Raw genomic sequence first — 21,306 nt, 5'->3', positions numbered from 1 at the left:
GTTTACACAACACATCTTTTTGCGCTCTGGATTGAAGTGTGAAAATGGGTCACTCCCAATTTATTTGTTTATTTTGAAAAATATCAAGTTCTTTCCTGCATTTTAAAACATTTTTTTATATGATGTACATTGCGCCCCTGGCCTCCCCCCATATGAACAATTTATTTTGTTTTTAAGATAAAATGGAGACATGAGTAGAACATGACAGTTCTGTGGCAGTGGGGATCTTTGGCGAAAGTTCCAAATCTGTAAATAGCCACACGGTGGCATAGCACTGCCACATTTGCTTGGACGGGAGGTCAAGAACGCACAAAAATGCGCTCATTTTGCTGTATTGATGTCAAAGCCTGTTATTCATTGCAAACATTTATTATCATCATTTCTTCTTCTTACACGTTTATGATGCAAACCACACCGCCGCCGCCACTACCACCAGCCTTGCTTTTGGAATGCAGTCGCCACCTGCTGCTGCTGGAATGAAGAGAGACACAAGGGAACTGGACATGTGTGCTAATATCCCCCCCATGGCATCTTCCTCCTACTTTTCTAACAATCGTAACCGTAATCTGGGAAAAAAAAAGGGGGGGGGGGTGGTTTACAACTGAAACAGAACAAGGCATGCATAATGTAACGAACATAAAGGATACAACGTCCATGTACCATTTTGGTGTACATTTCATACATTTGTAATATTGAGCTATTGCGCTACTTTTTTTAATATCAAAATATATATTAAAGAAAAGCGAATTGGGATTTTTTTTTTCTCAGTGTGAGCAAGGCAAGGAGGGGGTGTTGGTCCTTTCCATTTATTGATGCTGTCATAAAAGTAAACAAAAACATGATTGAATAGAAATGCCATGTAAAGAACAAATGGACGCCGTTGTATGGAAGGGGGGGGGGGAAGTTGTCCACTTTGCGCTATAGAGAGGGACAAACGAATGTGTGGTTGTGTAAGTGCAGAACCCAAAGAACCAATAAAAGTCTATTGGGATCGAGTTGTTGTCATCGTCGTCTTGGTGGTGGGTGGGCGGTCACGCCCGCCGCCGCTGCTGCTCTTTCTATTTGTTGTAGTTGCGGTGAGGGTGCGGCAGGTGGCGCCGTCTTCAGTCGATGTACTGCGAGAGCCAGCGGAATCCCTCTCCGTATCCTTGGCGCTTCAACACGGTGCACATAAACACCTCCAGGGGTCTCGTGTTCAGCTCCTTCAGCGGGATGTTGCCCTGCGGTAAACCACACGCGCTCTGTCAAAGCCCTTTCAGTTTGAAGATTTTTCTTTTGAAGGCAGCCCGGCGGCGTAGCAGTCGGCATGTCCGCCTCACTGTCGAGAGGTTCCGGGCGGCCGCTCACCTTGCCCGTCGTCTGGCCGTACAGTCCAAACCTTTCCCTCAGCTGCTCCTCGCTGATGGCCTCCGGCCGGTCGATCTTGTTGCCCAGGATGAGGATGGGCACGTTCCCGATGGTCTCGTCCGTCATCAAACCCTGAACGCGCGCAAAAGTCGCACAAATGCGTTACCACCAGGAGGAAAAGAAAGACCGCGGCTGAACAGGCGCCTTGAAGTGACAACCTTGGCCACGAGGGGGCGGTACGATACCAATATACGGGTACACGCATGGAGCCGATGACCTCAACTCGGTAAGGCACAAGTATGCGAGTTGGTCTTTACATTGGATAAATAATACATGCCTGTGAGTATGAATGTCTGTCTACGTGTGTTGCTCAATCAAATGTGTTAAACCATATTCTCAAAGGGTCATTTGCGACATCCATGCGAGGTTTGCTCGTTTCTGATGGGCAGCTAGCATTAAGTGAAGAAGAAGAAGAAGAATTGTTCCAACTGTGGCTGATTGTGACTTTTTCAGTTCGTGGACCTTTGGATGGAAATGCGTCCGGGGTCCTATTGGAGGTCACTCACATCAAGTTCCGCTTTGGACTCTGCCAATCTGACGCCGTCGGCGCAGTCCACGAGGAAAACGATGCCGTTGATGGCAGGGAGGTAGTGTTTCCACACTCGGCGGGCTGGCGGCAGCACGGGCACAATGGGGGGGTTATTTGCAGCCATTTGGGTCGCCGTAGCGCCAAGAAGCACCACCCACCTTGCGCGTGGCCTCCAAGGTCAAACGTGGTGAACGTCATGCCGGCAATCGTCAGCTCTTCTGAGGCTGCGTGACAACGAGTAGATGGAAGCAATCAAAAATGTCAGTGAAGGAAAAGCCAAAGCGTTCGGTTTCGCCTGGTGCTCGGCCGCACTACTGACTGGGATGTAAAGTGGGCACGTGCTGTCCCAGTCTGTCGTCTTTGAGCATGTGCAGTAGCGTGGTTTTGCCGGCATTGTCCAGGCCGAGGAACACGAGCTTGCCCGACTTCTTGTACAGTCCTGCAAACAAAAGGGCAACGCGTCGGGCTCAAAAAGAGGCTAATCGTGACACCCGCCCCCCCTCCCCACCAATAAGGTCAAGGACCAAGTCTTTTGGAGCTGACAAATGAAGGAAACGTTAGTTTGACTCCCATCTTTTATAATCATTCCTCCAAGGATGTTTTTTTTTTTTTTTGAGTGCTTGCCGTACTGTAAACACCTTTTATGCGTTTGCCCTCCTGTGAGTCAGCCGCCACTCCCGACCCAAAGCTACTTGTCATGCCTTGACTGCGACTGACGAGCGCGGGGCGCGACCTGTGCGACAGGGAGAACAGGACCGACCGAAGAGCGGTCGCAAGGCCGCGCACTGACGCGCTCCACAACGCGGGCAGCAATTGAGGGGTCGCTAGCGTTAGGGCCTCGCGTGCAGACTTGCGGGGAAGTGAGAAGTGCAAGCATTGAGTGTGTGCGTGGTCTCTAAAAGTCGATAAGTTGTCGTACTCACCTAAAAACTGTAGTACGCTATTGAACCCGCTATAAATCCACTCAAATATGAATGACATATTTGGAGCTGTTCAATCCTGTGAAAGGAAGCACATCCGAGAATTACAACCAAGGCAGGGGCAAGGCAAAGTTTAAGTTCAGCTGGCAAAACACCAAGTGGTACAGTTGGCACAATGTGACCCCCCCCCCCCCCCAAGAGGCGCTGAAATCGTGTCCATTCCTAATTTGAAATACAAAGTAGGGAAAAAAATAAAAGTATCATACGCTTAAGCACTTGTACTGTCTTTGCGTGGGAGAAATTTTGCTTTATTTTTCTTCTTCTTCTTTGAAATCCCTTTCTCGAGCGGCGTAACCAGTCGCGTCCTCTCCTCCCGCTAGTGATGTAACATCTTCGGGGCTAAAGTGTAACACAGCCAAAGGTTGCCACCACATCGACTTGAGCCGAGTTACACGTCACCCAGGGGTCACGCCGGCCGCCTCGTTATTGGCGTCACGTGCGCTAAGAACATGCCAGCCCAATGCCGGCCGGCTCTATTGTAGCCAACGTGTGGGGGGGAGAAAAAAAAAACTATTGTCAGCAGAGGTAATTACTCAGATAGCGTTGTTCTGAACATAATATAGTCAAATTTGGAGGTTTGTTGGAAAGTTCAGGCAAAGGAGAGAGAAAAAAAGAAAAACAAGGCCCTCGGTTTATGACATCCAATTATCTGAGATTACAAACTGCACACAATGAACTTGTAGCCTGGTTCACACGTGCCGACCAGTTTATAACTAAAAGGTGGTAAAATGCATAATGAGTATTATTATGTACTGTATATAATTAGGCTATGTTGCGATTCCTCGCACCGGAATGTTGTCACGCGAGTACTCTCCTGTGCACAAAGGCGCAGCGGGGAGACAAAACACCCGGGATGGCTTTCCTCTGTGACGAGCAGGGCAAATATGCAGTCCCGGGCGGTTGATCCATTTCCATCCCTTGACTTTGAATGGCGCTTTCAACTCGCAGGTGAGCCGGAGCACGCCGAGCCCGCTGCCCTGCTGGCAGACTACGCCCCGGACCGGTCGCCGGTCAATCTCTGGCCATTCAAACTTTCAGCGAATGGGAAGTGAACCCACGCTTCCCACAGCATAGTCCGGTGAGTGGACCACTCGATCCATCGCTTTTATAAGATGAATTTATCTGGCTGATTTAAAAAATAACTAACTAAATAAATGAATGTCATCAATTACTCGTCGGCAGCTTCCGTAATTCTGATGTCAACTTCACCTGGAATGATTCAAGGCAAGGGCAGATGTCAAGTGCAGGTATCATTTTTGTCTACTCTGGCTCACCATCCACACAGTCGGTTGGGCTACGTTGTGACTTTTGAGTGAATAACGGCTTTATGAAGGGAGAGAGGTGAGTGACATGGGCGTCAGTGACTGAGTGCGCTCAGGGTCACTGTTGCGTGACCTCAGGTCGTCGGCGGTTCCCGTACGAATGTATCCGCGTGTTACATGTTGCTCATGTTTGTTCAGTCAAGCAATTGAAGGTGCACTGGTGACTGGGTCTCTTTTTACCCACAGCTGTACATGTGACTGCAGTCATTTTAGTCTTTTTTTTTTTTTTAAATATCCCTGCAAAGTTTGAGGTGGGGATTTTATTTTTACTCATTTTTCAATCTAATTATTCATGTCATTGTTTCAGGCCTAATTTTAATACATCAGTGACAGGAAATACAGTATGGCGGGTCCTTGGTTTATGACAATCTCGTCATCGTTTTACACTTGAGGTGTACACATTTATTGTAATGATGATATTTTTGAGGATACTAATGCCACACAAGAGAACGTAACTCCGTTGTAAAAACCATGAATAAGGAGTAGTTTATTATTCTTATTACAATGGTCAACAAATGTTTTTTTTTTTTATGCAACTTTTCTAGATGATGCCAAGGAAGGCAATTGAGAACAGATTATTTGCGGTGCTGACTTGGCATTATGATGGAGACGCAAACGAAACAAGAAGACGAGTTTCCTTCCGTGGTGGGGGAGGCAGGTCGATGAATTTCGCTGACACAAGTAACGTCAGAAATAAAATTGGAAAATAAAACACACCGAGCTACTGGAAATGATGCTGCACCTCACCTCAAAACCGTTGCCTTAAGATAACTAGAGCTCGACTAGCTTTGGGTTCTTATTTAATCCCCGCCACGTCACGTCACGCCGACAACAGGCTGTTTTCGAATCATCTTTGTTTAAATATATAAAAAGCGTACAAGGGAGTATCTAACAAAAAATGTATATATACGCTATATGCTAGCGGCTCTCGGGAGCTAGCAGGAAGCTACTAGTTACGTGTCATTTTCTCCGAACGGCGCCGTCGCATCTACAAGCCCCAAAACTCGTGATCATCGAACTAACATAACACAAGCGACCCACTAAGACGAACTACAAAGACGGCAAGTTGTTTTCAGAAAACACTTGCTATTTCACGACTAGTAGCAGTCGGATCGAAAAGAGCGAAGTTAGCCCAACTTGACGTTAGCATTGTTAGCCTAGCATGGGTCGCGACCGCGATGGCGAACGTTTCGCCTTAAGACGGCCGACTATGTGCGCGTCATCCGCCGGGAAACTCACTCGTTCTTCAGGCGTGGATTCGTCTGCCGAATGAGTTGACTCGTCTGCTCATGTGAATGTGGCTTGGGGAAAAATGCGAAGTGATCCCGCTGACAGCCAGCTCGCTCTTTCGATCGCTCGCCTGTCTCCCCCGTTTTTTTTTCGTGTGTTGTTAACTGAGCCACGACACCGCAATGGCTTCTTCTGTTTCTACTTCGTCTTCATGTCGAGCGGCGATTTGCACACTGTAGTGCCGAACTACCGCCATCTAGTGATTTTACTCCAATCGCGTCGAAAAGCGGTTGTTTAGAAGAAAAAAAAGTCCGATAGGCGTGCGGACCAGCCAAAATCCCAAAATACAATCAATCAGTCAAAGTAAATCCAATAAACATGATCATTTAGATTTAAAAACACTCTAAACATACAGTGCACATTTATTGTTCCGTGGTCGTAACATGCGTTTCTGATGCGGAACTATTTGAATGAGGCACCAAGCCCCATGTTAGCGAACTTCTTTACTTCCGTAACACGTTATTTCTCATGTGACCACATCTTACCGAATTATAAACATATTGCGCACAACCTAAGTCAAAACACGATCCATATTGTCATGCTAGGGACATTTATTGATTCGTTTTGTTAGCGTTAGTTAGTTTTCAAATTGTGTCAATGTCAAACTGTGCTGTATGTTACATATACACCACATTTGACAATAAAGTTGTACTTGAAATTGTAAGGTTTTATTGAGTATACCTTTGGTGTAAAAATGTGACTGCTGCAACAAGTCCGATGTAAAACAATACCATTTGATCTTTACAGTCGGTCTTGCGGTTAAAGTGCCAACACAATGTCAGGTTTTCAACATGTCACATTTACACACAGACTGACATAGGCATCTTCTCACGACCTAAGAGCAACAAAGACGATGAAGTTGGATAACACCGATGACCGCCACAAAGCTGAAGTCCCCATGGAGCGAATGATCCCTCACACAGGCTGCGCTGAGCTGCATCACGCGCTGCATCACGCGCTGCAGGCCTGCATGGGCAAGTATCAGGACTGGCGAATTTGCCAGAGCTACGTAGGCATGTTCAAAAAATACATGGGTGGTGGATGACCAACAACAAGACCCGCCGATCTAAGACCTGGCCACATGAGACCACAATCAAAGTGGTTTTGGCATGTTGAGGCAGAGACTGTATGTCATTTCAATGTAATATGTAGCAGATATAGATTAAACATTTTACTTTACATCTCCTGACTCTGCAAGCACAAATAAATCAAAAATGATGATACAATGTTCTGGAAAGAAGAATGTAAATGTCCTGGATTTGAGTAACAGTATTCTTCATGGATTCTCCCATGAATAAAGAAAATCAACCCTGATGAAAATATTCGTTAGCTGCAACCCAAGGTCCCACATAACATTTGAGGCAACTTTCAAATCACATGTGGAGCCTAACTGAGAAGCACTGCCTGCACCGCGTTCAGATGAGCACAGGTTCTCGTTTTATGTGACTTTCTCCCCTGGTAATGACTTTTACGAAGCCGCCGGCTTTGTTTGAGACTATGTGACCACTGCTAGAAACAAACCAAAGACATTAGTGAAGCGCATTTGGACGTAGAGACAAGTTGACATCCACAAGCAGCTCTTGTTTCTCCTAGACTGCAAAACGGAGAGCACGACAGGAAATGCCACGTGTACACACTGCGCATGCTCGACAATTTCGACGTTGATCCTTGGGTGATCCCAATTTCCGGTTTGTACACGACTGCTTTCGCCGAGGCCTTGCTATTACCGTAGTGTCACTTGCGACGGGGACTTTTCGTCCCTCAGCCATGGCCGTGTGATCGAGCCAGCCAGACAGTCACATTTTTCAAGACGAACCCAGGCCGCCGGCACGTGGACGTTTGTTTCTTAATCCAGCGACTCGTTCCACAACCAGTTGGCTAAAAGGAGAAGAAGAAGAAGAGGCTAATCGCTCACCTAAGCTAACCGCTCCCATTCGGAACCCGGTGACCGTTTTCAAGATGTCAACGGCGGGCTTCAACGGCCAGAATGTGACTGGGCAGCCATACGCCAACGGTAAAGTCTTGAGGCGAAAGGCGGTCACTTGTTTGTCTGTGAAACGTTTGCTAATGGTTAGCTCGCTGATTCGCCTTAAAAAAAGGGGGGGGGGGGGGTTAGAAAAAGAAAGACGCCGTGCAAAGTTCGTCAAAGACCGTCGAGTCAACTTGCCCAAAGTTCGAGCTACTTTCTAAATAAACGCGTGGGTGTGACGTCGTGTAATCTTGATTTTAACTTGGATTTGTGGCGAAAAAAGCTCGGGCCGGAGTATTGAATTTGGTTGAAAAATGAGCCTTCTGTCATTGGGCGCTTTGGTACATTTCAGTGGTGGTGAGCAGCCGCGTTTTGATTCAATGAACAACTTCGTCATGTGCTCTCAAGCTTCTGGAAGGTCTTTTGTGGCTCAATATCCGCGCCCTGTTGTCATTAGGACAATCGGATGATTACGATATCGGCGTAGTAGCGTTCAAACTTTCTCGGTGTCTTTTTTTTTTTTTTTTTGCCCTACTTCTCACTGTCAATGTGTCACATGGGACTTGATCCAGTTGAGAAAAATACCTTAACTCTTGTGCACGAATCTCCTCTTCCTCAAATGTATCCTGTACCTGTTTAATAGACCCCAAAGCTGTTATTTTGTTGTATGGGCGGCAACAGGTTGTTGCCCACGTTAATGAGAGCGCATTTTGTGAAACCTCAAACGCTATAGAACAAAAATTAGACTGAGAAAGGGCTTTGGATGGCCAAATTATTTATCATCGGATATACAGCTAAGAAACACATCGTGAGTGATGCTGTCTCATCACATTGCCTGTTTTTCCTTCAATCTATGAACTGAATGAAACCACACACACTTTCTAATGACCACAACATACTGTTGATACTATACACGTACAACTGACATAATGTGTTTGAGTGTGCCTACACTGGTCTGACTTCCAACGTGTTGGCATTTCTCGTAGGTGAGAAGCTGAGATTCATCGCCTAATCTTGATCTTCAAGTCATAAACTGTGCTGATCTCACATTCGAAGCCATTTACAGGGAGCTTTTAGTCGTTACGTGACAAACAATTTGGGCCTAACATCGACAATTTCCAGTGGATTAGGAGCCTCGGTCATTCATCTTTGAGAAGAGAGCTTGTCCTCATAATCCATCTCCACGGCGGGACTGTCGTGATGCAGCGGAGAGCAACCTATCATGAAATGCTGCCGTTGAATTACTAGGAATGTTCTTGTCATACTGGCAAAGATTTTTCCTGTTAGTCAAGCGGGAAAAAAATTGATCAGAGAGCCGCGTGGTGTCAAAAACTCCACCTTTTCGAGAAGTCTTATCTGCAAAAGTAAAGGCTTCTCTTAGTATCTGCTATTTTAAGCATCAGCAAAACGTACAACAGTCACTCCCACGGAGCCACTCGGGGCAGATCAAGATTAAGGTAGCCAGTATGCAGGTACAGGTGTTGCGCTGGCATTTCATTGGTCATTGGAAACCGTAGCGCGCTTGAGCTAGTCAGTCAGGCGTGTTCGCCTTTAAGCGAGCGCTCGCCATCCACCGGTGTGTTTGTGCGCTTTGTTTTTCTCACGCTGCCGTTCAATTGCCGGTGGGAAAGGGCCCTTTTGGTTTACGTGTCGTTTAACTGTCAAGCGGACGTGAAAGTCAAATAATGCATCCCGTGCGACGCCTTCACCGCCTCGAGTGTTGGTACGAGTGAGCAGACTGGAGGGTTTGTCAAGATAGCTGTCAAACAAAACGCATAGAGTCAATAAGGCTCAAATGATGTTTTGTTGATTGCAACCCCCAGTTGAAGTTGACTCCAGAAGTAAACGTGAGAGAGATTTTTCCATCCTGTGTCCTGTCCATCTTATTTGAGTTTTGCGTCAACATGTTCAAAGGGGTTTATTTTATTTGTATTTTTTGGAGGAGCACTTTCAGCTTGTCGACGACTCAATTTCCATCTCCGTTTTCGTTCAAGTAGCAGGAATGCTCCCTTGCCATTGACACCCCCCCCCCCCCCCCACTGTCTCTCTAACCTTGTGACATGTCCAACGGTTTGCAGGTCCTTCACAGAATCCAGTTGGTGTCCAGCAGCTCCCAGCGGTCAATTACGGTATGACGCACCAACCCAGCTACAACCCGATGCAGGCCAAGGCTGCAGCGCCCCCTCCCCCCGGTCCCGGACTCTATCCCTCCGGGCCATACCAGCACATCCCTCCAGTCAGCTCCCATCAATCTGGCCCGCCGCCGCCCTCGTCCTATCCATCCCCGCCCAACCAACCTCATCTCCCCCGACCCCCCCTGGGCGCCCCCGCGTCCCGCACCCCTCCCCAGTCTGCCGGCCCCAGTCCTGGTCCCCGGCCGCCCCCCGCGCGGGCCACTCCTCCTCCCCCACCACCCGCTGCGTCTTTGAGCGGCTACTACCCCAACGCCCAACATCAGCAGCAGGTTCCAGGGTGGCAGTACAACTCGGGTCCGCCGCCCCCGGGGCCCCCCGCGGCCATGAACGCGCCACCCCGGGGCTCGGCGCCCAACCACGTGAGCCCACCCGCGCCTTACGGCTCGGCGCCTTCGCCCTCATTGTCCCAGAACGCGGCCCAGCCGCCCGCCTCGCTACAAGGATACGGCCAGCCAGGTAAGAACATCAAAATGGCCTCCGGCATCAGAACAGGAAATTATCCAAATTGGAAAAATGGCGATCTGGAAGATATCAACGAGGCATTTTTGTGTCTCAATCAGAAAAGAAAAGAAAAAAAAGACGCAAACTGCACGGTTCAAATCAGAGCAGTTGCCTTTGAGTCGTCTAAATGGCTTTATTCTTGTGTGCGTTTGTGGCTTTGAATCAAAGTTGCCGGTGTCAGATAAAGTATCTGCGGGGTTGATATGTTGGAAGGAGGACCTTGCCCTCTACTCCCGCCTTGAACAAGTCGACACGCGCGCGCGCACACACACACTCGGGTCACTCCAAATTCGTTCAAAGTTCAACGGCACACAGCGACAGAAAGCCTGCCCGCCGAGTTGCCCTCATCTGATCAAATCATTTTTCAAATTTTCATCTGATTGACATTGGCTGACTCCATCGGTTCCATTTTTTTCCTTGGAAAAGTTCGCCAAGCAACAAAAGAATCCTTGATTATACCGATGAGATTCTATTCCACAAAGTAACTTTTTTTTTTAAGTACCGGGATTTTAAAAGCCACAGTCACGGATCGTCTTCAAGCACCCGCAGTTGGCGGCGCCTCCCAAAAAGTGTCACTCGGCCGAGCTTGTTATTGAGAGAAAGACGTGGCCGCAAGCCGCCCGGTGTGAGATGCGCAAACATTTTGAGCGAGCTGAAAGATTCTGCAACCTCAAATCGACCAAACCTGATCGGATGTACAGTTGTGGGCAAACGCCAGAGATGGAAAAAGCGACGGGTTAGCAAAGGCGATGCATTAAACGGCCTAGCCGCACGTCAAATTGTGCGACCGGTTGAGAGATGTTTCTCAGATAAACGCGGTGTAAAATCCGTCTGGCTGCGTCAAACAAACGTGAGCATCGTCACCTGACCACATGGCGACAAAATGAGAAGAAGTCATTTCAGAGAGCAGAGGTGATGCTGCCACTTTGGCACCTCGACCAACCTTTATTGTGACCATTAAAAAAAAAAAAAAAAAAAAGACTCTTTTTACCAGAAAGTCACCAATCAAATGCTTTCTCGCTCCACCAGGTGCCGCTTCTCCGCCGATGAACCAGGCGGCTTCACAGCAATACTACTCGAGCAGAGCTCCCTATGGGCCCCCACCCGTGGGCCCCCCGCCCCCCACCATGAAACCCGCGGCACCCCCGATGGCCAACGCCACCCCGCCTCCCCCAAAGGCTGACGGTACGCCATTCCAACGCTCAAATTTGTTGCGATATTCCGGAAAATGGGGAAAAGCGACACGAAAGTCCAAATTGGCCCTCGAATGCGGGCTGTGACAAATGCAGCCCTTCAGTTCAAACACAAGCCCAACTGTGTTCATCCATCCCACTGGAATGCGTGCAACCGTCTGCAAAACGTTCGGGGGGGATCGATTGTAATAGCCCGTCACTAGTTGTTTTGTTTTTGAACGTTGCTATCCAGTGGCGAAAGATCCTCAAAACCAGCAACCGCAGCAACAAACGGGAAGGACGAAAAACATGTGAATCAAGTGCACACACTTCCACGCCGGGGGCTGCATCAGTGAAACTTTTCCCATCGGAATGCAAACAAACGTCACCGGGATCGGAAGCTCAATCCAGTCCGGCCGGCTGATTCTTGTCGCGAAATCCGACACGGCCTCATTCGACGCCGCATCAAGTCAATCCGCCGTCTGTTTTTGCGTCATCTTGTTCCAATCTCTTCCGTGCTCGGTCGAGTTACACGAGTTCGAAAGTCATGCCTGCGCCTTTCCAAACAGGAATGCTCGCTGGTGTCGGCGCTAACCACGTGGACGGCAAACTGGGTACGTGTGTGAAAAGACGCACGGGGAACGTCTTGAATTTGTTCATATGTTGCTTTTTTATTTTTCTTTGGGGTCAAGCCGGGCCACCCCAGCATGTCCCGCCGGGTCACCACTTGGGCCACTACCCGTCCCTGCCGCCCGGGTACCAGCAGCCCGCGGCCCCCCGCGGCGCCCCCTCGACCATCTCGCACCCGGCAATTGACGGCGCCACGCAGCCTTACAGTCAAGCGCCTCGGCCGTACCAGCAGGTGAGACGGCGCGCGCGGCTGCTGATTTGCTGCACCGTAGTTTTTCCGTTGACGTGTGTGCACACTTTCAAGCGTTTGCTTTGCACTTGGCGTAAACGCATTCTCACGCTGACGATGCCCTGGGCGCGTGTTTGTGGAACAACGCGCTCCGCCGCTTGTCATGCATTTGCTTTGCGCGAGTCAACTCATTCTCCAGACAAACATTGCCTCGAATGCGCCGACGGCTGTTTTGGAAGGCCAAATAATGACCGGGCGGCATTTTACAATCAACAAGTTGACGACGGCGTTCTTCCCGGCAGCCGCCCCCCGGGCCCGGCCCGGCTCACCTCAGCCCGTCCCTGGCGGCCATGAGTCTGCAGTCCGGCACCCCCGAGAGCCTGCGGGTGGTCAACCTGCTCCAGGAGCGCAACCTGCTGCCCCCGGGCCCGGTGCCCGCCCCCACGCCCTGCCTGCCGCAAGACCTGCAGAAGATGAACTGCAGCCCCGAGTAAGGAACGACACTTTTCATTGTGCTCGGGGGCATTCGGCCCACCGACGCCCCGTCTGAAAATGGGAGCTCCTTCCTTACACTTTGCCGCATCAGATGCGGGTGTTACGGCGGTCCAACAGACGCATAACGCACGTGGCGCCGGTGTGTCTGTGTCCAGGGTCTTTCGCTGCACGCTGACCAGCATCCCCCAGACGCAGTCCCTGCTCAATAAAGCCAAGATGCCGCTGGGCCTCCTGCTGCACCCCTTCAAGGACCTCTCCGTAAGGCCGCCTCAACTCTTGCCGGTTGCGTTGTCCTCTCGAACGGGGCGCGCCACCTCAAGCCGCTTTTGAGCCGATCATCGTGATCCCCTTTGCCCTAATGAGCATTGAATAGCACCCAACTAGGCCTTAAATCTTGATTGACTTGAATGTTTGAATCCCGGTTCTTTGTCAATTTCTCTTCACTCATTCACTCCCAAAGACGTTTTTAAACGTCTTTTCAGACTTGGTCTGGAATTGGCCGGTACTGAATGAGTTGAAATCCAGTCATTCGGTAGGTGTGTGGAATATCCATACTCGAGTGGTAAAACATGAGCAGATTTTTATTTTTCCTGATTCCCACCCGTATGACCACTGCAGCAGAACACAAATCTGCCGTGGGACCGATTGGCTTGTTTGATGGCGTTTGTCGGCAAACGGGGCGAGCTTCCGTCTTGTTGATTGGGCATCACCTCATGCGAAGAATCGTTGCGCTTAGCGGCCGAGGAAACGTTGCAAATCGTTCCCCGCAAGCGCTGTGACCGAGCGTGCCGTAACCGCCTCCCCGCCCGGGGGGGCCCCTTGTTTGTTTTCTGCTTCCGTCAGCATCTTCCCGTGGTGACGTCGAGCGCCATCGTCAGGTGTCGCTCCTGCCGAACTTACATCAACCCGTTCGTGTCCTTCCTGGATCAGAGGAGGTGGAAGTGCAACCTGTGCTATCGGGTCAACGATGGTAAGAAGCCAGCGGTGAAGTTCTACTACTCGTCGGCAAATGCATTCAAGTGACTCATCTCACAAAGCATTCAAGCGGCAGTTCGAGCGTATCAACGAGTTCCGTCATCCTTTCCCGTAGCGCAAGAGGCAGCCCCGCGTAGCACACTCTGGCAATGTAGTCACTATTTGAGTCGCAAAAGTCGAAACAAGATGAATTGGACATTTTGAAACCTGCCAAGTAGGTTACATGCGTTCGTGCCACTCCGATTGGAAATCAATTCAAACCACGCATGGGTGTGGATTTGGCATCGAAGGATTTTGAGCGGCGTCAAAATCCCTTTGGAGCTTGCTGCGTATGACCTTGGTCGTGTGTGTGTGTGTGTGAAGTTCCAGAGGAGTTCATGTACAATCCAGTCAGTCGGTCCTACGGAGAACCACACAAGCGACCCGAAGTGCAGAACGCCACCATCGAGTTCATTGCTCCTTCGGAATACATGGTAGGCCTCTTCCGTCGGTTTAAGTTGTACGCTGATTATTATTTTTTTTTCTTTCTTTGAATGCCATTTTTTCTGCCCGACGCCCACCCTTAGCTGAGGCCGCCGCAGCCGGCCGTGTACCTCTTCGCCCTGGACGTGTCTCACAACGCGGTGGAGACGGGCTACCTGAAAGTCTTCTGTCAGTCGGTGCTGGACAACATCAACGCGTACGTCAACGCCGCCGCCGTTTCTTCCGGTGTCCCCTCAACGGCGCCCGCCCGAGACTGACTGCGCGTTTCCTTCTGCGTGCGTGTGCGCCAAAGGCTCCCCGGAGACGCGCGGACAAAAGTCGGCTTCATCACGTTCGACAGCACCGTTCACTTCTACAACCTCCAGGAGGGCCTCTCCCAACCTCAGATGCTCATCGTGTCAGACATCGAAGGTGACCTCCCTTCGTTGGGCACTCCTCGTGGTCCCACGTTGCCTAATTGGCCTGTTTTGCGGATTCTCCTTGTCCGCTGTCCTCTCGTTATTGGCTGAAAAAGCAAGATTATGATGATCATTATTTTTGTTTTGTTTTTTGGTGCTCAGGCCAAAGCCATGTCTCATAAAAGTATTGCTTTGGCGCCACGCGGAGGCATCTTTGCCGAATGAACTACATGAGTGCCTTGAGTCCCAACTGAAATGCAAATTAAGTTTTTGAAGCAAGCAAATGGCGTTGGTCTGTTGAGTGTGATGCTCACGCCACCGTCAGGCTAATAAATAACATTGATGTCCCAGTATTATCCTGTAAGCAAAGGATATTTGAACACAAGTGGTGGAGCACCACGTGTAGACAGATGTAACACTACTTGCTGGTCTATATTCTTTATCCTCGGCAGGGAAAATATGATTATTTAGGCTCCAGTCGCGTCCTGAGAAGTGACCAGCGAAGTCACGGAACAAATCTAACTTGTCTCAAGACACCATGGGTCCTGGAAGTGAAGGGACAAGCTCAAAAATGATTTTCTTGCCTGCTGTGACATCTGTAGGCAATTACAAAGCTTTTTTTTGGGGGGGGGGGCATCACTCAAGAAATATTGCTACAAATGGCGCGGAACACTGTAGTTTCGACTTCCGAACAGTATTGTGATTTACAGTATATCTTGTTGCTTGTGTGTCCCACAGATATCTTTTTACCCACACCCGACAGCCTTTTAGTCAACCTCAACGAGAGCAAAGAGGTGAGAAATGCGCTTGCATCAGGAAACACCTTCTCGGGATGTCCTTTTAATGTCGACGTGTTTTTTCAAGTTGCTTCTCCAAAGCGTGTCCTCGCGCGTTTCATCATCCTTACATACATCCCTCAAAGCTCTTAAAAAAAAAACTCTGGACAAAATGGTGTCGCAGCAGCCGACACGGTTGATAATCACAAGGTAAAGACTTAAAGTGTCATTGTTTGATTTTACTGAGGGTAGACGAGGTGGATTGAAGCGTTTGCGTGAATGAAGGCAGCGCGAAATGTTGAGTTCTCATTTGACATCGTAGCCATCCCCAAAAAATCTTGCAAAATTTCTTCTGGTGCCTTGTGTGATATCTTGAGCCTATACTGCTCACTCCCCCGTGGTGAAATTTGCGAAAGAGCGACGTGTGTTCTCAAGCGCGGAACCTGAGCGAAGGTTTGAGTTGTGCCGAAACGCGGAACGGTTGGATTCGTACATTCTGAAGCTAATGCGACGTCCGTGCGTCTCGCAGCTGGTGCAGGATCTCCTGAAGAGCTTGCCCACGTTATTTGCGAATACCATGGAGACTCAGTCGGCGCTGGGCTCGGCGCTGCAGGCCGCCTTCAAGCTGCTGTCGCCCACCGGCGGCCGCTTGTCCGTCTTCCAGACGCAGTTGCCCAATCTTGGCGTCGGGGCGCTCCAGTCCAGGGAGGACCCCAATCAAAGAGCGTCCGCCAAGGTGCCGGGTCGACGGTGGCTCGGGATCGGAACTGGGATGAGAACCGCATCCTCACGGATGTTGTTGTTTTTTGTTTGTCCCCCTCCCGCCCTTTCAGGACATCCAGCACTTATCCCCAGCGACGGACTTCTACAAGAAGCTGGCGCTGGACTGCTCGGGGCAGCAGGTGGCCGTCGACCTGTTCCTGCTCAGCTCTCAGTACTGTGACTTGGCGTCTCTCGGTGAGGCCGCATTTTTATTCATTTATTGGCTTGACCTTTATTTATCCAGGCTAACATATACAAAGATGTATTTTGTAAATTGTGGTCTAAAGTTAATGCATGTAGAGCAAGTAAGACACCCGAAATCCAGCTTTTCTTGAAAAGGTCTTTCAAAAGACACGCGATTTCATCACAAAATCAGACCACTCTGGGGGGGTGGGGGGGGGGGGGTAATGGAGTTGACAGAAGTCCCAAATTTTGGGGGGAAAAAAGGGGTGGGGCTGGGCGAAAACAAAGCGAAGGCGGGTCCAGTGAGGGGATTGATTCCCTTCCCTCCTCCGCCTTTGGCAGGTTGCATATCGCGCTACTCCGCCGGGAGCGTCTACTACTTCCCCTCCTACCACCACCAGCACAACCCCGCCCAGGTGGAGCGCTTCCAGAAGGACCTGAAGCGATACCTGACGAGGAAGATCGGCTTTGAGGCCGTCATGAGGATACGCTGCACCAAAGGTACGCCGGAGACCCGAGCATTTGTAGGCGAGGCAAAAGAAAGGGCGCGGTCTGCCTGGCGGATGACTTTTTTTTTTTTTTTCGTAGGGCTGTCCATTCACACGTTCCACGGCAACTTCTTTGTGCGCTCCACCGACCTTCTGTCGCTGCCCAACGTCAACCCGGACGCCGGCTATGCCGTGCAGATGTCCATCGAGGAGAACCTGGACGAGATGCAGGTGGTCTCCTTCCAGGCTGCGCTACTCTACACCTCCAGCAAAGGTCCGGCGCGAGTGTCCCCCGCCTCCTCCTTTGCGGCGCGGCGCTCGAGCGCGGGCGTTTTCAATTTCTGCTTTTAACAGGAGAGCGGAGGATCCGCGTGCACACCCTGTGCCTCCCGGTGGTCCACTCCCTGTCGGACATCTTTGCCGGCGCCGACGTTCAAGCCATGGCCGGCTTGCTGGCGTGCATGGGTGAGGATCACGCTTCCCGTTGGGACTATCGCAATGTTTGTCGAAGGTATCGGGAGGGGGAGATTTCATTGCATTTTGAGATTTTGATCAGACGGCAGGCACATCTGCTCCGCTTCACTTTTTGAGCCTTTACGCTAATGGGAGCGTCCTTCGGGCGTTATGATAATAATAATGTAAAGGAGAAACAAGCCCCCCCCCCCCGGCGATACATAACGGTGTGCTCTCCTTTCAGCCGTGGACCGCTCGGTGACGGCCAGCTTGAGCGACGCCCGGGACGCCATGACCTACGCCGCCATCGACTCCCTGTCGTCGTACCGGCAGTCGGTGCTGACCATCCAGCAGCCCGGCTTGCTCGCCCCGGCCTGCCTCAGACTCTTCCCGCTCTACATCCTCGCGCTGCTCAAGCAGGTCTGCCGCCATCGCAACACGCGCTTCCACTTGAGGCTTTTGAATTTGGTTTTCGACCGGATGACGTCACTGAGCAATTTGGGGAGCAAAGGAGCAATTTCAAGTGAGGTTCAAAGACGCTGAGCGGCACGAAAACAGCGCAACCGAAACCAAGTGTCACGCGGCGTCAAAAGCCAAAGAGTAAAAAAAAGAAATAAAAACAACATCAAGCTTAAAAACAAGCTCGGGAAAAAAAATCATCAAGCATCACACGACCAGCAGGTTCAAGTCTCTAATGTCGTTCTGGACTGTTGATCCACCTCCGTGTGTTTGTCCCCCCCCCTCCAGAAAGCATTCCGGACGGGCACCAGCACCAGGCTGGACGACCGCGTGGCCTCCATGTGTCAGCTCAAGTACCAACCGCTGGCCTACGCCATGCTGACCATCCACCCCGCGTTGTACCGCGTTGACGATCTGACCGACGAGGTGAGGGCGTTACGGCGACGCGATCGCAAGCCACTCCCCCTCGAGTGGCGCCGGATCCAGGCGATTTATTCCCCGCCGCGTAAGGAGCTGCCTTTGCGTTCCTGCCTCCCCAGGGCGCCTTGAACGTCAACGAGCGGACCGTCCCTCAGCCGAGAGTGCTGCAGCTGTCGGTGGAAAAGCTGAGCAGGGAGGGAGCCTTCCTCATGGATGCTGGAACGGTGCGCATTGACATCATCGCGCAACAAAGTCACCGTGAACACGACTTGAGAATATATCTTGGTAGTATTTCGAGAGCACTTGAAAACAACCTGCGCGCTGTACACAAAGAATTCATACGACAACAAAGAATAAAACAATAAATGAGTAACAAAGACGGTAGAAAGCACCAAAACGGTCAAAGCCAAAGGATCAAAATGTGTTTGAAGACGACTTTAAGAACCAAGTTGGAGACTGTTGGCTTCAAATTAGGAGCCGGGATGGGATGTACACCATCACCTCTGCCTTCTTTTTATATATTTCAGCAAATTTGTCCCGTAAATGAGTGCAAAAAAAAAAGAATTTCAGCCATGTCAACAGCAGCCGCTCTTATTTTAAACACGCGATGAAGTTTGCCGTAAAAATAGCCGCTGAGGGGTGAAAAACGTAACGACTTAATATTGCTGTAAAAATAGCGATATAAATGAGTCATTTGAATTAGACATTTACTTAAGCAGCTGTGAAAATGGTGAGGGGGGCGGGGACAAAACCAGTGTCGTTTTCAACATGTCGCCATCTCCATCCAGATCATGTATCTGTGGATCGGACGCAATTGCAACCCCAACTTCCTCACTCAAGTCCTGGGTGTCCCCAGCTACGCCGCCGTGCCTGATCACCTGGTGAGATTTCTTTCTTACCTAACAGAAAAAGCAATTGTCAACTTTCAATTTTTTACACTCACACTAACGATGCTCTTCCCGTGTCAGTACTTTCTGCCAGAGCTGGACACTGCCGAGTCTCAGAGGACCAGAGCGTTTGTGGGCTGGCTGAGGGAGCAGAGGCCCTTCTTCCCCTCGCTGCACATCATCAGGTGGGCTGCTGCACTAAACCTCTTGACGTCGTGTTGTCGTTTGTCTTTGTGATTTTTTTTTTTTTTTTTTTACCCTTTCGTCCCAGGGACGAGAGCCAGCTGAAAGTAGCGTTGATGCAGAACATGATTGAGGACCGCACCGAGTCGGCGCTGTCCTACTATGAGTTCCTGCTCCACCTGCAACAGCAGATCTCCAAATGAGCCGTTTGTGTGCGTGCATGTGGAAAGAGCGGAAGTGCATGATGGACACTTTCAATTTAGCCTTGGAGGTGATCCAATAAAGAAATGTGTGTATGTATATATTTGTGTGTGTGTGTGTGTACATGTGTGCGCGCGCATATACATGCAGATATGTACGTATGCATATACATATATATGCGTGTAAATGCGTGTGTGTGTGTACATGTACTATATGTATGTAAAAGATGGAAAGTATCATTTTTTATTCTCATAGAACAATAATGTCCAAAGTTGAGGTATGGCTCAGATGTGAGCTCATTGATGGCAAAAGCACAGATCGTTTCCTCGAACACGTCACATGTATGCGAGTTTGTGTGTGTCTGTGTGTGTGCGCGCGTGTGTGTGTGTGTGTTTTCAGGCTAACCGAGGTGTCCGACCGACTGTTATCAAGTATTTTCATCACTTTTTTTTTTTCTTTGTGAAGATTTCATCTTTCTATGTGGCGCGCCGAACAAATGCCAGAAAAAGGCAAAGAAAGCATCAGGCGCCCACTTGAATGTTGCGTTGCAATCCTTTTTTTTTTTTTTTTTTTTTTTTTTGGGCACCCCTCTCCTGTTTAATTTATGAGCCTCCCAATATAATTAAAATTCAATGATTGCCTTGAAGGGGAACTCTACTTTTACTACCAAGCTTCCTGTTGAAACACAGACTATATGTAAAATATTTTAATATAATAGAATACAGGAATATTTTTTTTTTGTTCATGAGCACGAGACCTAACAGAAAAAGCCATTGTGATCTTTAATCATGCTTATTGATACTTGTTTATTGAAAATACTGCATTATATCAATGGTGGAGAGATGCTAATAAAATTTTAGTATGACAGATTAGGTGACATGTCAATGAAATAAAATGTTTGGGACTTTTTAAATGTAGTGGGCTTTTTGGGGGGCAGTGACGGAGTTGATGGTCTGGAATATGTGGACCAAATTAGTCACTTTTTTCCTCCCCTTGTGTGAGTTGATCATTTGTAATTGTTGTACAGTCTTACAAAAAGCAAAACCTATTTAGAAAACAAACAAATAGGGTCGAAATTGTCTGATACAAAAAAATAAATACTCTGCTTACTCAAGTCATATGCATGTATTGTCAAGTGACTTTTCCATCTTTAAAATGTAATATCTACACAAACTAAAAAAAATGAGAAAATACATGCATACCTAAAAATTGTGAAAAACGGTACAGCAGTAATTTTCAATGATTAACATGGAAAAGTCCTGTTTTTTCCCCCTGTCAAGTCACAGTACTTGCTATAATGCTGTCACATTAGAGAAAGGAAAAACACAGAGGCTGATGCACTTTATAGCTTTTTATTCAACAGAAGAATTGTAAAACACAGAGCACACGAGCTGCTTTGCACCACTGCTCCTGCCCAGGGACTCGCACAGACTCTGCGACGTCACATGGCACCCCGTGTGTGTTCAGATGTTTACCATACGTTTCAATAAATGAATAGTTTTAAAGCATGTGAAAGGGGTCACAGCTAAAATTAAACTTTTTAAATTATGGTCTCGAACCACGAAGCCCAAAACTGCAAATAGCTTGCTAACAATGTTTTTAAAAGGGGACTTTAAAATTACAGTGATTGGAGCTAAATATGTGCGATTTTGAAATCATCATCAGCTCATTATATAATTGTTCAGATTAGATCGTACTAAGATAAGAAAACCTTTATTTGTCTCACAATGGAGAAATTCCCAGAAACTCCCCTCCTACATTTTATTTAATATTTAGGTACCCTATTTCACGCTCATGGTTCCCTTTTATGTCTCAAATACCACCTGGCCAATCAAATGCAGAAAAAAATATTTACTATTCATAATAATGTTCATCATGTAATACGACTAACATTACATTAAAAAAAGTCGAGCGTACAA

At 48.9% G+C, this 21,306-nt stretch overlaps 2 protein-coding genes across 3 annotated transcripts; one reads left to right on the top strand and one right to left on the bottom strand.

Annotated features, from left to right (window-relative positions):
* Positions 1–790: 790 nt before the first annotated feature.
* sar1b (secretion associated, Ras related GTPase 1B) lies at positions 791–5,667 on the bottom strand. The gene is made up of 7 exons (XM_086132023.1): positions 5,478–5,667; positions 2,860–2,935; positions 2,256–2,375; positions 2,095–2,160; positions 1,914–2,017; positions 1,348–1,479; positions 791–1,220 (listed from the first exon to the last, which is right to left on the bottom strand). Exons 2-7 carry the CDS (start codon positions 2,915–2,917, stop codon positions 1,104–1,106), a joined length of 597 nt encoding a protein of 198 aa, XP_085988149.1. The 5' UTR covers positions 2,918–2,935; positions 5,478–5,667; the 3' UTR covers positions 791–1,103.
* A 1,527-nt stretch (positions 5,668–7,194) lies between these two features.
* sec24a (SEC24 homolog A, COPII coat complex component) lies at positions 7,195–20,505 on the top strand. 2 transcript variants are annotated; one of them, XM_086131177.1, is made up of 23 exons: positions 7,195–7,542; positions 9,576–10,148; positions 11,223–11,378; positions 11,935–11,979; positions 12,058–12,227; positions 12,527–12,714; positions 12,875–12,977; positions 13,563–13,689; positions 14,058–14,167; positions 14,261–14,373; positions 14,470–14,588; positions 15,314–15,369; positions 15,881–16,087; positions 16,185–16,308; positions 16,639–16,797; positions 16,885–17,058; positions 17,139–17,249; positions 17,482–17,657; positions 17,985–18,122; positions 18,236–18,340; positions 18,905–18,997; positions 19,085–19,188; positions 19,275–20,505. In XM_086131177.1, the coding sequence occupies exons 1-23, from the start codon at positions 7,488–7,490 to the stop codon at positions 19,387–19,389; spliced, it is 3,321 nt and encodes a 1,106-aa protein (XP_085987303.1). In that variant the 5' UTR covers positions 7,195–7,487; the 3' UTR covers positions 19,390–20,505. The 2 variants fall into 2 exon arrangements, with proteins under 2 accessions (XP_085987303.1, XP_085987302.1); XM_086131176.1 differs by having other exon boundaries at positions 11,935–12,227.
* Positions 20,506–21,306: the final 801 nt, after the last annotated feature.

Source organism: Hippocampus guttulatus, chromosome 15 (assembly GCF_054856545.1).
Source record: "Hippocampus guttulatus isolate MCC_2025c chromosome 15, RoL_Hgut_1.0, whole genome shotgun sequence".
Classification (NCBI taxonomy): Eukaryota; Metazoa; Chordata; class Actinopteri; order Syngnathiformes; family Syngnathidae; genus Hippocampus; species Hippocampus guttulatus.
This window is presented reverse-complemented; position numbering and strand designations above follow the sequence as displayed.

What these genes read in the sequence shown, in the direction of transcription:
- sar1b (XM_086132023.1), bottom strand. Translation starts at nt 2,917, where the DNA reads ATGTCATTCATATTTGAGTGGATTTATAGCGGGTTCAATAGCGTACTA. An exon ending in CGTGCCCACTTTACATCCCA is followed by an intron (nt 2,161 to 2,255) that starts GTCAGTAGTGCG and finishes GTTGTCACGCAG; the next exon opens with CCTCAGAAGAGCTGACGATT. An exon ending in AGTCCAAAGCGGAACTTGAT is followed by an intron (nt 1,480 to 1,913) that starts GTGAGTGACCTC and finishes GCGCGCGTTCAG; the next exon opens with GGTTTGATGACGGACGAGAC.
- sec24a (XM_086131176.1), top strand. Translation starts at nt 7,488, where the DNA reads ATGTCAACGGCGGGCTTCAACGGCCAGAATGTGACTGGGCAGCCATAC. An exon ending in GTGCTATCGGGTCAACGATG is followed by an intron (nt 13,690 to 14,057) that starts GTAAGAAGCCAG and finishes GTGTGTGTGAAG; the next exon opens with TTCCAGAGGAGTTCATGTAC. An exon ending in ATCAAAGAGCGTCCGCCAAG is followed by an intron (nt 16,088 to 16,184) that starts GTGCCGGGTCGA and finishes CCGCCCTTTCAG; the next exon opens with GACATCCAGCACTTATCCCC.